This window comes from Misgurnus anguillicaudatus, unplaced genomic scaffold (assembly GCF_027580225.2).
Source record: "Misgurnus anguillicaudatus unplaced genomic scaffold, ASM2758022v2 HiC_scaffold_29, whole genome shotgun sequence".
Lineage (NCBI taxonomy): Eukaryota > Metazoa > Chordata > Actinopteri > Cypriniformes > Cobitidae > Misgurnus > Misgurnus anguillicaudatus.
The window spans coordinates 1841721-1856702 of record NW_027395279.1 but is presented as its reverse complement, the minus strand read 5'-3'; the positions used below and the strand labels follow the sequence as shown (position 1 = coordinate 1856702).

The 14982-nt window shown below is 37.8% G+C and overlaps 2 protein-coding genes across 2 annotated transcripts in view; one reads left to right on the top strand and one right to left on the bottom strand.

Moving 5' to 3' along the window:
• Positions 1 to 3278: 3278 nt before the first annotated feature.
• The window catches only part of LOC129426150 (uncharacterized), a 77999-nt gene continuing 66295 nt past the window's right edge, over positions 3279 to 14982 (top strand). Inside the window, exons 1-3 of the mRNA XM_073864951.1 lie at positions 3279 to 3300; positions 3606 to 3950; positions 4047 to 4397. Of these exons, the coding sequence (XP_073721052.1) occupies positions 3279 to 3300; positions 3606 to 3950; positions 4047 to 4397 (718 nt within the window). The remainder of the gene's footprint in view (positions 3301 to 3605; positions 3951 to 4046; positions 4398 to 14982) is intronic.
• On the bottom strand, positions 12540 to 14884 carry LOC129445440 (uncharacterized). Its single transcript, XM_073865186.1, has 2 exons — positions 14092 to 14884; positions 12540 to 13291 (listed from the first exon to the last, which is right to left on the bottom strand). Exons 1-2 carry the CDS (start codon positions 14725 to 14727, stop codon positions 12806 to 12808), a joined length of 1122 nt encoding a protein of 373 aa, XP_073721287.1. The 5' UTR covers positions 14728 to 14884; the 3' UTR covers positions 12540 to 12805.

Sequence of the window (14982 nt, the reverse complement as noted above, 5' to 3'; positions counted from 1 at the left end):
TTGTTTCTTGCCACTTAACTTTACATGCTGCTAAATGCTGTAAAACTATGACTGGCTAGTGTTTTGTATTATTTTGATTAAAATATATTGATATATTGTATATTTCAATTTTTTTATTAATACAATTACAAGATTAATAGGGCATTAATTTGCGTTATAGTGTTATCTGCTAAAATACAAAAAAAAAAACATAATTTAATTATGCTGCCATCAGTCCTAATATTATTGCATGACATCACGTGTGGGCGAACCCTATTATGCTACAATGAAGATTATATGATGACACTGGGAATGGTTGTAGCTAGGAAATCTCTTGGTAAATTAGTTATTCACATAAATGTTACAAGGAATAGAAATATTACATTTGTGCAGCTTGTTAACAGCTTTCAAAAGCAGTTTTTATAAACAATTGATTTGTGGGGCCTCTAATAACATTTATATCAGCAAAAACTCCCCATTGGAGGTTTGTCTGACATTCCTAAAGTGTTAAACTTTTTTTATTGTTGTACTGGGATCGCCCATGAAAAATTTGTATCTGTTAATGCTGTGAGGAAAACAAACGAATGAATGCATGTACAAATCTATGAATGTATATTTGGGTCAGGAGAAATCAACGCATTTATCCATTTTGGTTAATTTTGGAAACTGGTTAATAATCATTTATTTGCATATATATTGTTGCATGTATTGGATGTGATTATCCTGACATCAAGTCATTGTGCACATCTACTTTAGTCGCTGTTGAAAGTCATCAGAGCACTAAAGGCTCTGACAAATAGTTTGCGTTCTGTCAAATGACAGGATCAGTTGTATTGTGGTTGTTGTATTGTGTGCAAACACCTAGTCGCATCCTTTATTGACCCAGAACTGCAGCTAAACAGCTCTATGATGCATGCACATTTGGTGATAAATCCTTAGCCTATGAAATCTGAAGCAATTCAATGTGTAAACTCATTGCTCCATTAGTAAATTAAATTCCCTTCAGTCTGACTAGCAGTAGCGGAGCGGGAGAGTCGGGACAATTCCCGTTGAGCCGGTAGTGTTTTGAGGCTGCGAGGGCCGGTCTGATAATAAAACATTGCGAGTTATATAGCAACCCCCTCTGGTGGCCTGATGTGCGACCGCTTTCCACTGGTCAAACTGTAAAGTCTCTTTGCTCAACACAGTATATAAAAGTGCTCAACCTGTTCAGCAAGTCCAGCCATGTTTAGGATCATTGAACAGACCCTCCCCAAAAGGCAAAGCCTGTCGGCCTTTGATGTAAAAAGCTGCGCCGCCGAATGCCTGTTTATTGCAGTAAATATGCGGTCGGATTGATCCATCAAGATGATAGACTATTTGATAGTTAAGGGGGTTTAAAATCTCTAGCCTGGTGGTCAGTAATGGATCAAATCAGCACATTTGCAAAGGTTTATCTCCATATGGCTATATCATAATATAAATAAAAATTAGAAGGGTAACTTTGCAGTATCACATTATCCTCACAACATTATTATTTCTCAAAACTTAAACAAAAATTGTTTTCAAAGGAACTTTATTCTTACAGTTATTCAAAGATTCACACATTATTCCACATATGATTTGAATATTAGACAAGAGTATATAGCGGCAATAACCATCTCATATGGCAAAAAATATCTAGATATAACTTAACATAACAGCATAATGAAATGAATAAACAGACAAGGAAGCAGGATTGACATGTAAATTGTATTATTATTACTAGAAAAACAGCAATATTACTGAAATAAACTTTGAGGTAAATGCGCCAAACACATTAAAATAAATAAGCAATAACAGTGGAAAAAAACATTATTATCTCTCAAAACTCTCAAAAGGAAAAATTCTTACAGTTATTCATAGATGCACACATTATTCCATATTACTCCCATTTATGAGCACGTTTATCTCTGGCCTGGCTCTGTTAGTTGGCATTTTTTACCAATGAGGGCCGGTGGTATACGAAATTTCCCGGTAGATTTTTTGGTCCCACTCCGCCCCTGCTGACTAGTAAAGAAAAGTGTTCTAAATTCCTTAAAAAATCAAAGTCAATCGCTTACTCTTTCTGTATTAACTATGCACAAATGGGTCAAAACATAACATTTTAGCCATTGAATGCCCTGTGTTTTGTATGCCCTTGTTTATCTCAATTTATACCAGGTCAGCTCCAAAAGCTCTACCATTTATTAAGAAGAAATGGAAGATGTAAGTCTGAAAACGTTTTTTAGATCAGTTGTAACATATCCTTATCATCTGCCCTCACTCACCAGACATCATCACCCATAATCCTTTGCACCCCGTCATCTACCATCTTTGATTATTGTCTTCACTTGTTCACCATTACCCGGACACTATAGGCTTGTTCGACTCCATGGCTGCGTCTGACAACTAAGGCAGCTGACTTGTTGCCTCGCTGCCTCATGAGGCAATGACTTTGGAGGCATGATGGCAGCTACAGGAAAGGCATTCGGACACACTTCATAGGCAGCAAAATGGAATCCTGTTTTAAATTAAAACAGAGAGCACCATTGTGACAACTAATCCAATATTTGAACACTACAATACAATTTCTCACTAGAAATGCAATTGAAATGTGTAAAAAGTGAAAATGTAACTTTATTTACACTAAATTTGTGTTCCAGGCGCTTCCTTGGCTCCCATTTAATTTAAGCTTAGGCAGCTGACTTGTTGCCACGCTGCCTTATGAGGCTAGGTGTATGTCGTCATGTGACGCTGTGCAGACTGATCGGCAGCTGGCTTGAAGCAGTGTTTGCCGGTTAGAAATTTTGTCCGAATTGAGCATGTGATTGTGACATATGGCATTAAAGTATAGTGAGAGCATTCGAGAACAACCTGCTGGTCCAGTCGGTGAATCCTTTTCTGAACAGCTGCACGGAGTTCTGATGACGACACAGCTCTTCGTGATTGGCCGCCTCACTAATGACAACAATCACGTGCGTCTCATGTTTAATCCAACCTTCAGTTCCACTAATAAACATTATAAATTCATGTTTTTCCTTAATATAGTTTTTAACCCTTCATAGGCAGCGTAATGGAATTCAGTTTGAAATATAAACAGAGAGTGCCTTTGTGATAACTCATCTGTATTTGAAAACTACAATACTTCTTTTTCACTTTATTATGAATAAAATATTACTTTATTTACAATACATTTATTTCTTGGCCGGCATTTTATTTTTTCGAACTCAACCAGGCTCGACCAATCACATTCCCAGTGCACGCCCATGCATACTGTAGAAATGTGGGACAGAACAATGATGGTATCTCAGGAGACAGGAAGTAACAAACATTGGATTTGGATGTGCCATGATGCCTTCATGCCTTGGAATGCTGCCTCAGAAGGCAGGATTTTAGAGCTTTTGGATGCAACCTAGACTGTATATACTAACCATTGTCTTCATTCATTTACTTATCATCTGTGGAATAAAGTTATATGTTTAGTGCTACCTGTCATCCTCCTTGTTCATCCTACACATACTGCGACATCAATGATATACACAACCAGTTTACAAAGTGACTATGTACAGAGAACATAATATAATCTAAAATTTAATATATCTGTTTTATGAATATTTTTTGTTTAGGATTAACACTAAAAGGTTCCTCGGGTCCTCTGGTTGTTCCTCTGGGAGGTTCAGTGGTTCTGCCCTGTTCTGTTGATTCACTCTTACCACTGAAAGATCTGGAGGTGGATTGGAAAAGAACGGACACACAGACTCTCATTCATCTGTATGAAGGTGGAGATATTAGACCAGAGGCTCAACATCCAGATTATCATGATAGAGCTCATTTCTTCACTGAAGACATTAAACATGGAAACTTCTCACTCCTGTTGAACAATCTGAAAGCTGAAGATGAGGGACAATACACATGTAAAGTTTACTCTGGACAAGAGTCTGGAGAAACTGTGGTGGAAATTAAACATGTTGGTGAGTTTGATAACATACATTTCTGGTTCTTGTTTAATAGATTTTAGAAATAGAATGTAATATTGAATTTATTTGCTCGGAAATTTTTAATTTCAGAGCGTTTTATAGTGTCAGGATCAAGTCCCTCCATATCTGCATATGTGGGTGAGGACGTAACACTGAGCTGCTCTGTGAACTCTCATATCAAAGAGATTGAAGAGGTTTCATGGAAGAAAATAAATAAAGATGAATACATCCCAGTTCTTCTCTATCAAAACAATGAAACTTTATCAGAATCATCAGATGAACAATACAGAGACAGAGTTGAGTTCTTTACTGATGAAATCCACAGAGGAAACTTCTCTCTCAGACTGAAGAGAGTCAGAACTGAAGATAAAGGAGTTTACATCTGTCAAGTGTTTGCTGGACAACTTTCAGCAAACAAAACTGTTATACTGGAGAGACTGGGTGAGTCAATGGATATATAATTAACAATACAATACAATATCATGCAAGTATTAGCCATGGCAGACACTACGGGAGCTCTCAAGCACTTAGAGAAAGAAGGAAAGCAGCATGGTCACATTTCCTGCACAGTTTTAGACACGAAATCTGAAGCGCCCCTTGTTTGGCTTATTTATCAACTAATTGTATTACAACTCTTAATATCCATCAATCAGCGAGGCCCTCGAATTTCAAGAGCGGTGTTAAAGCGGTGTTAAAAACTCTGACAAAATTCTCATACAGAAGAAATAAGCATGTAAATACGCTTTCCATTGGGGTGAAATCAAGTCTGATATCCCCTCAGTGTCACATGTGCCACTATACAATGCGCACACATACAGGGTTCTCCGGCCCAGCACGTTAGTACAGAGAGGACTGTATGAACGAATCTGTGCCAAAAACAGTGAGGAGATCAAACATCACAAAGGGTTAGACAGCCTCAACATTAAACCGCATCGACAAGTACAAACACTGCTGCATACACACACATAAATTACACATCACTGTTATTATTGTTTCTATTCTGTAATAACACTTTCATATTATATCTCTATTAGACTTTATTTTTAATTCAACTGTGGCACTCACAAGTTGTCAAATGCTTTGCTGGATTGTGCCATAAATGAAACGCTATTGGTTAAATAAACAGCATCAATGTAATCTCAAAAAAAGGTCATACATGTTTAAAAGAAAATGCTAATGAGGAAAGGATGATAGAAGTTTATTAATTCACAAAGGTGTTTCTCATATAGTGCACTACAATATGTGTCAGTCTCATGGCCGAAGCCATGAGGGGGCCATTCATGTTGAATAGGATTTTAATGATAAAATGTGCTATTTAAAAATCACATTTGCTTTGTGTATTGTCTTTCTAAAGTGCATTTTATAGGCTAATTACAGTTTTTGCCTATTGCTTACACACTTTTTGCAAAATTTGGCTCATTATGTCAAAACTCTACACACAAGCCACACAGACATAGCACTTGGAGATTAACAACTCACATCCATGCCAAAATGAAACACTGCAATCAAAACTTAGTACTCCTTTCTAAAGATGAAATTCTTGTAACAAAACCATACACACAAGCACCATTTGAATTTCTCTTTCATATCACCAGCAACACACTGATCCGCTTTATATATAACACTGCAGTCTTTGTGGTTTTATTTTTATCGTAATTTTCTTAGACTCAGTCTTTAGTAAAACTCAAAAGTAGATTTATTTAAAGATATATTTATTTGTTTAAATTTATTCAGTAATCAAACAAGAGTTTAAAAAAAAAACATTCTTAGAGGAATAAAGAAAAATAGAACCACAAGTCATCACATTTAGCCACAAAACCAAAGTAAAAAACAAAACAAATACTGGATAAACTGCTATTGTGGGGAAAAACACACTTGTTATGTGTTTGTGTGCGCATGTATGTGTGTGGTGGGGGCCTGAGGGGTCTTATGGATCCCTCCTTCTGTTCGGATCTGGCCACAAGACCTCGTCGACATCACAGGCGATGTCCTCGCGGGCTAGGCATCGGGGAAAATATCGTCTTGTGTGCCTAATCCACCCTTGGATGGATCCCACCTCAATGTCACCACATGCTTCTTCCATTGCTTGCAGAAGAGGCATGCGGGCGTGTGGTTGCCGATCCTAGACTTTCCACTGCCATGCTGAAAAGAATTCCTCGATTGCATTTAGAAAGGGGCTGTAAGGAGGCAGGTATAAAAGTGTGAAATTGTTATGGTTGGTGAACCAATCTTGGACCAGAGCAGCCCGGTGGAAACTAACATTATCCCAGATAACAACAAACCTGGGCTGCTGTGGTCTGTCCTGCACAACTGCATGTAGTGCATCTAGAAATGCAATGATCTGTCCTGTATTGTAGGGACCTAGAGTGGCATGATGATGCAGGACTCCTTGGACACTAATTGCAGCACACAAGGTGATATTTCCCCAGAACTGTCTGTAACAGAAAATATTTACAGTTTTTTCCAATTGCTAACACACAATTTTGCAAACTAGTCTGGTTTTATCAAAAAACTTAACACAATTTACAAAACCACACACCCAAATAGCAAAATACCACATATATCCTGCAAAATGAAGCACTCCAACCTAAACTACATATAACATTATCAAAATCAAACTTTGACACAAATTGGAACACACTATATTCATATTACCAGATTTTTGTCTAACCAACTACACACAGTTGGGCATAATGAAAAGTGCACGTTTCTTTAGTATGCTTTGCCATAATACTAAAATATGTATTAGATTGTTCACATGCACAGAAATATTTGCAGATACACACACATGCTGTTGAATTTTTTTTATTTTTCACCAAACAAGTCACAACGCCTCGTCCACATCACAGGCAATATATTCCCTTGACAGACATCGAGGGAAGAAGCACCTTGAGCGCCTTATTCATCCCTAAATTGCACCAACATCAATCTCATCATATGTCTCTTCCATAGCCTGCAAAAGAGGCATGCGCACAAAGGGCTGCTGGACATATACCTTCCATATAACTCTTCTATGGGGTTCAAAAATGGCAAGTATGGTGGGAGGTATTGCACGATAAATGTTTGGTAGTCAGCAAACCAGTTTTGGACTGGAGCTACACGATGAAAGCTCACGTTGTGCCATACTACAACATACCGGTTTCTTTGGTCTACATCATTCATACACTCTGATGGTATGAGAATGTTGTGGAGTCTTTCTAGAAATGTGAGAGAATATGGGCTGTGTTGTATCAAGGTTGGCATGACGGGGGAGGACATCATCCATATTGGAGATGGCAGCACACATTGTGATGTTCCCACCACGTTAGCCAGGAACATCTATAATGGCTCTGTGGCCAATGACGTACCTGTGGTCTTTTCTAGTGCTTACATCCTGATTGAAGTGTTAACAATTAACCATTCAGGTGTTTGGGAAGATGGCACATATATTGGCCATTTAGCTTGTGTAGTGTCATTTTGAATGGTAGTGTTTTGAAAAGGCAAACATGTGACTTTATGTCAGATTGTTGTGTCTTGTGCAGAGAACCGTGTTCAGTGCATTTAAAAAGTGCCATTGTGAATTGCAAAATGTGTGTAAAGCAGAAAATGTGTTTAGACTTTTGGAGACTTGAGAAGAGGTGTTGCTCTCTGTGTGTCAGTTTAAATAGTTGTGCTGTTCATGTCATTTTAGTGTGTTAGCAATTGGAAAAAACTGTAATACTGTAATATGATACAGAATCATGTGACACATACAGTAGGTACAGGAGTAGAAACTTGAAGATATACCTGTTCTCCAGTCGGAATGTTCTTAGTATTGACGCTACTGTGTAGCGACTGAGGTTAGGGTAGACTCTTTTCCCAGCCTCCCTCATAGATAGGCCATGATTTATGACATGGTCCACCAGAGTAGCCCTGATGTCATCCGGTACACGTTTCTGCACTGGTCCTCGTCTTTGTCCTCTTCCATGTCCACGTCCACGTCCAACTCCTCTCTCTCTTTGTCCTCCTCTTACTCTTACTCGCATTGCCTCCATGCTTGCAAAGTTCTCAGAATGTCTTACCTGAGGTCTATTTGTAGTGCTAAGACTCAGACCGATTGGTGTTCTGTTTTCTGTACAAGTGTATTCAGGTGTGTATGTAAGTGCCTATAATTGCCAGATGACTTTTGTATTTTGAACAGAGTGTTTTCCCAATGATAACAGGTGATTTAGTTTTTGAAAAATGTGTCTAATGTAAGAAAACGTGTGTAGTGTTTCGCAATAAGTGTGCTACAGAATTGCAAACAAAGTGCAAAGTTGACAATGTGTTTAAGCTATGGTTACACTGTGTTTAAGCATATGCTACAAGAAGTTTAGGTATTGAGGCTTTGGTCTAAGCATTCGGATTTAGTGTGTAAGCAATAGGCAAAAACTGTATTTAACAACAAAAAAACAAGTGTGCATGCATTCCATCATCACGTTACTAAGCACACGCCCACTGTGTTTGTGTTGACGCATGCCGATGATGAGCCCGCGTTTAGCCAATCACAAGTGATAGCAACTGCAGCCAGCCAGCTCTCAGTCTCAGCGGGAAATCAAGATGTCGAAGTGGGAAAGTATATAAAAGTTACAGAAAGGAGTGGGAGAGTGACCCGGGTCTGCCCTGTAGCAGTGGATATGTGGAAAATAGTACCATGGACATTCGAAAATGGATTAAAAAGAAACTACAGCAACTGTCACTACTACCTCATGGGCGGAAATCCCGGGGGGGTCGGGGGGGACAGGACCCCCCCCCTATCTGAGGGTTGTCCCCCCTAAAATATCATTAGAATATGTGTATTGAAAATAATTTAATGATTTATAATACTTAAAATAGTTGTGTAAGAAGTGAAACAATACAAATGCAAACGGAGCAACAACAAAAAAACTTTTTAAACATTTTGATTCCCCCTCCCTTGCCTCACAGTGGTTTGGTCCACTGCCCACGCCCCATTTACCTCACCACCACACATTCCGGTGGTAGAGAAGTGTACCGAGCCGACGCGTTAATCAGCTATACAACGTTTCCCATCACTTATCAGTTTATCCTCATATGTTTTAAAACTGGACTATTTTGACATATAAACATAAACATATTTCGTTTTCTGAGAACAGAAGCAGATAAACGATCAAGAAAACATTTTTATGCATTCATGCAGAAGTGAGGCAGAGCTGAAAGTAACAAATTACATTTACTCACCTTGCTGTAACTGAGTTTTTTGTGTACTTTTACTTTGAGTAGTTTTTAAAATCTGTACTTTACTTTTACTTAAGTATGTTTAAAGTATTGTAGGTTACTTCGCTACATGTTAAATCATATCCGTTACTGAGTAAAAATAAATAAAAAAGTAGGGTGATAAAGACGCGCCACGGTCGGATGATTGATTGATGGGCGGGGGAACGCGCAAAAAGAACCATGGAGAGGGACGAGACAGGCGCGGGCTAATGCAGACCCTCAATTCAATTCTTACGAAAGAAACCCCTGGCCATTGACGCAAAGCGATTGTTTCATTCAGGTAGGGTTCGTGCTCTTGAGTACGGAGTTTGAGAATTGCCGACCGGGTTTTAACGGCTAATTTGCACGATGCGTTTTTAATACATGCGCATTATCTTCCGAGGTCTAGCAGCTTCGCGTCAAGTCAAACATGAATGCGCAGATCATTAGACATTGCAGAGAGAGAGAGAGAGAGAGAGCGCGAGAGAGATAGATTGAAAGACATCAGGTACACAGGTCTGGGAGCTAATAAACGTGTAAAGGATGTATAGTGTATAGCCATGGCACTCATCTCATTATATGCTCATTTATGTATATAGTTTAATAACAATGTATGTTACCAGCAATACATCAATTACAACCTTCATATAATGATTGTATTTACTAGCTGCTGACCTCATATTATTTTTGCTTCAAAAGTGCATAACTCACCTGTAAAAATCATTAAATAATTCCATAAATGTTTCTTAGTTATAAAAAAAGCTTTTTATTTTATTAACATTTGTTATTGCACTTTAATTGTAGAGATGTTTACAATTAAAAACATAGTTTGAGATGTATATATCCTTCCTTTGTGAACTATACTAGAAACCTCTCCCCGCTGTAAAAAAGTAACTCTTAAAATTAAAATGACTTTTTACGTGAGTAGATTTTTAGACCAGTAACTTTACTTTTACTTAAGTAAAATATTATTAAAGTAACTTTACTTTTACTTAAGTAACATATTATTAAAGTAACTTTACTATTACTTAAGTAGAAAATTTTATTAGCCTACTCTTTTCACCTCTGCATTCATATGTATTAAAATTAAATTTGCGTCCGTTCATAGAGAAAGAGAAACGTTTTCTATCTGTACCCATTTCCTTGCAAGTACAATTTTGCCTGTATTATTGGTGTCCCCTTCAAAAATTGTTCTTGAAAAATTTTATGTTTATTGTCCCCCCCAACATTTAGATGAGATTTTCGCCCCTGTCTGGGTCTTAACTTCAAATGAGCAGTGTTGTGCTAATTTGTAACTTTAGGTATGCGTTTTTTTTGTTGTTGTATATAGTAAGAGTGTTCAGAGCTCTGTACATTGCTCACTATAGCTGTAGTTTTTGTGGTTGTATTACAGAGATGTTTGTTTATAACACGTTAAAACTTAAGGGACGTACCAAAGCTATTTTCTAGCTGGGGGAATTATATGCATTCATGTGATCGCACCCTCTGGTATTTCAGACGCCCCCTCATAAGCGCTCGGCCGGCGCCTGCACTGCTCAGTATTACACAACTGAATCTAATGATGCTACAGCAGATTTCATGTTTTGCACTATTGAGTTCACTGTGTGAATACTGATATATTGACATTCAGTGTGTGTGTGCGTGCGTGCGTGCGTGTGTGTGTTTGTATATAAATTAATATATTCTTGTGATACTTGTTGTAAGGAAATAATCATAACATCCTGTGTCTAGTAATTGTGTCCTGAACTGTGTGTATGTCACAGGTTTCTCTGGTTTACACATATTGGTGTTGATTCTGTGCATTGCTGCATGTGGATCTGCTCTTCTGTTCTGGACTCTCATCTACTGTATATCAAACAACACAGGTATGTTTACAAGAAATCTATTCCTCAGTTCAGAGAGTTATGAGTCTTTTTTTTGCACATGACACAGAGACAATAAATAAAGTTAAAATAGAAGAAATCTGCACTTCTGATAAACAATAAATGTTTGTTAATAATTACATACAAAACAGATTTAATTTAAATTAAATTTAAAGTCTTTTTCAGGGTTTTTTGTGGAAAGTTCTTATAATTCTTTTCTGGGAAGTTCAGTGGTTCTGCCCTGTATCATTGATTCACATTTGTTCCCAAACAATCTGAAGGTGAAATGGAGCAAAAAAAAAAAACCTTAATCAATACCTTATTATCATTTAGTCATTCATAATATGTAATATAAAATTTGTGGTCCTAGACAGTAAAGTCAGTTTTTAACAGCCATGTAAGGGATAATGTATAGGCAGCAGGTTGTTATTGCAGAAATAAGCTCCAACAGTATCTCCAACAGTATCTCCGGCATGCGGCATTTGAATGCTATTTTCTTTTTACTTTTTTTAAAGCGTGTTGATATCAGTTCAAGTCACGAGTTCGCCTACAAATAGTATGAGAGGAGCACAGGTTTCACTCTCAACCAAACTAACAAACTAGCCAATCAGAAGTAGAATGAGGCGGGTCTTGGAGTGTGGTTGAGATCCAGCTGCAACCCATCAAAGATGCCAAGCGGAGAGCAAGTAAACGTAGCCTGCAGGATGAAGAGTAAGGTGCCATTCACACCAAACGCATTTAAACAATTGGAAATGCAAGGCGCACCACACTGCCTTTTCTTTTTGGTCACTTTAAAAAAAGAGCAGTGCGGCGTGGCTTTCTATATTGCTAGGCAACCAATGAGGCAGCTGTCCTGTCAATCAAATATTGAAGCATGAGCGCTCTTTTTCATCCGTAGAAACATTAATCTTTATTGAAAATGGGTCATATTCGTAGTCGAAATGTAACATAAATTTAGAAGTTGGTGCCTGTTTGACAGTGTTGGGGTAGTTACTCAAAAAATGTAATTAGTTACTAGTTACTAGTTACTTCTGTAAATTGTAATGAGATTACTTTACTAGTTACTGCACTTGAAAAGTAACTTCACTACTTATTACTTTACTTTACTTTTTCTTAACCGTGTACACATACATGGACAAACATCATAGCCTTATTATCTTTTAACCTTTCTGCATAGTTTATTGTATTAATATGGTACCATATAAAATAATAATATCCCCATCTGCACAAAGAAATATGCCTCACCGTAAAATCCAGAAACAACAGGATAAAGGTGGCTACGGGGTCATTTTAAAATGGTGTCAACACAAAAGTTTCAAAACACAGGCTTTGGGAAACATGAGATCAAAACTCTTCTCCTGAGAACCAAATCAGCTTGACAAAAACTGGCAAAAACATAAAACAAGTGATCAATGAAAAATATAAAAATAAAGGTCACTTTATCCTGTAAAAATAAATTTTAATGTAAAATGCACTTAAGCCCATAAAAAGGAAACAGAAAATGAAATTAATTAATTAAACAGAAAATTCACTTCATCCCAAAAACCCTCACCCCATTTTCCCCTTAGCTTGCTCTCCTTTAACTCCTGGAGATGTGGCTTCCAGAGGCGGTAACATACCAAGTCACAAACTCTTGAACCTATTAAAGAATTATTGTTTGTTGCAATCATCACAATGCACAAAACAGAAAGTACAACAAAAGTGCAACAGTGAAAACAGAAAGTGCAACAAAAAGTTTATCTAATAAACTTTATCCCATTTAGTTCATTTTTCTTTCTATTCTTCGAAATAACGATTGTATCGCATAAGTAAAAGTCTTTCAAATTTTTTATCCGACAGCCTGTTCCTCCTTGGGGTCAGAACAATACTGCCCAGGCTGAAAAGCCTTTCGACCGGTGCACTTGACGGTATTGGAGTGTTGTACTGCTTTGCAATTTCCTTAATCCTGGGGAACCTGGAGAGAACCTCCCAGTCAGATCCAGGCATTTTTAAGTATTCCATTACTTCAGTCTCTGCAGTGTAGGAAAACTCCTCTTCGAATTCAAAAAAGTCATTGTGACTGGAGGTGGCAGGGCTCTGAACTGCTGGTCTTATCAGTGGCTCTTCAGGAATCCGGGCACGACACTCAGATATTAGCATGGTTTTAACAGCATCTCTTCTCTTCTCATCTTTGAGCCAGCGGACCTTAAATTTGGGCATTGTGGCAGCAGCCATCAGAGCATCCTTGCTGTCCAAGACAGATGCAAATCTGTCTTTGATTGCCTGTGATATGAAATAGTAGGCTACATTAGACAAACATATATAGTTCAATTAACAGCTTTTACAACCTCATAAATTTGGGCTACAGTACATCAGCTATATTAAACTGCAGGCCTATAGCCTACAATCCAATCTATTATTTAAAGGGATAGTTCACCCAAAAATGAAAATTCTGTCATTACTTACCCTCATGTTGTTACAAATCTGAATACATTTCTTTGTTCTGATGAACACAAAGGAAGATATTTTAAGAAATGTTTGTAACCAAACCGTTTGTGGACCCCAGTTACTTCTATATTTTTTTCCTACTATGGAAGTGAATGGGGTCCATGAACGGTTTGGTTACAAACATTTCTTGAAATATCTTCATTTGTGTTCAACAAAACAAAGAAGTTTATGCAGGTTTGTATCAACATGAGGGTGAGTAAGTGATGACAGAATTTTCATTTTTGGGTGAACTATCCCTTAATAAGTTGGCACAGATAAAAATTATTTTGTGATAAAGTAAATACTATAGAAAAAACAATGTAATTTATGAATGAAAAAGTTAGTTCAGGCAAGAATAAAAATATTCTTCATTCAATGTTATATTGTTTGAGTGAAATGTATTGAAAAGGAAACCTCAACTAAATAAATATTTAACCTTTTCCTAGCCAAGTTAAAAACTTAGTTAAGCAGAGTTTACTTAATTCCATATGTGAAATTTAAAACATGTGTGCAAAAACCTGCCAAAGAAAAATTAAGTGAATTTTTTATTTTATTTATGTAGGACCTATTCATTTTATTATTCAACATGTGTTTACCTGTACAATAGCACCAGGCATGCAAGCAGTCATCTGGGAAAGGCCATCTTTCAACGCAAGCAACTTTGACATGAGAATCTCTAAGGTTGGCAGGAGGGTGCCGTAGTAGCAATCATCTTCTCCTTGTAGTATATCTAATGCAGCAGCAAGAGGACTCAAAACTGCACAATATTCCTTCAGGAACTGATACTCTCGCTCATTGATGCTCTTTACACTCAGTCTAGAAAAAATTGTGTTTAAATCTCTGATTGGGATTTCTGTGATGAGAGACAAGGCGTCATGAGTTGAGTTCCAGCGTGTAGCAGTGGGTATGATGAGCTTTCTTTTTAGGACATCCTCGACCTGGTCTGAAGCCACAGTAGAGCGACTAGTTTTTGTCCAGAGAGCTGCACATTTGGCAAGGGCACTTCTGTAAACTGTTTTACAGTCATTACTGGTCAGCCATTTCTCCAGGTCATTTGTTGCGATCAAGTTTAGTGTATGTGATGCACAGCGCAGATGAGGCGGGAGTGAAAATGTCTCATGTGATTCTGTGGAGAGTGCTTCGGCAACATCAGTGAAAGTGACCTCCTCCTCCCCCTCCTTATCAGATGGCTCGTCGGAGTCAGACGCATCATCGGGATGGGATTCAAACATTCTAAAGGCTTTTACAAAATTGCTGCCATTATCAGTAACACATGCTGTTACTTTATGTGATAGTCCAAAGCATGAATGAACCTGTTCTATTTCGCTAGCTATGACATCGTAAGTGTGTCTTCCTCTCACTCTCTTGCAGGCAAGAGCAGCCTTACCGCGTTTAAAACTAACGCTGTCTATCCAGTGCACCGTCATTCCTAAATAACTTTTGTTGTTGGCGGACCAAATGTCCGCGGTGGTACACACATGATCCAG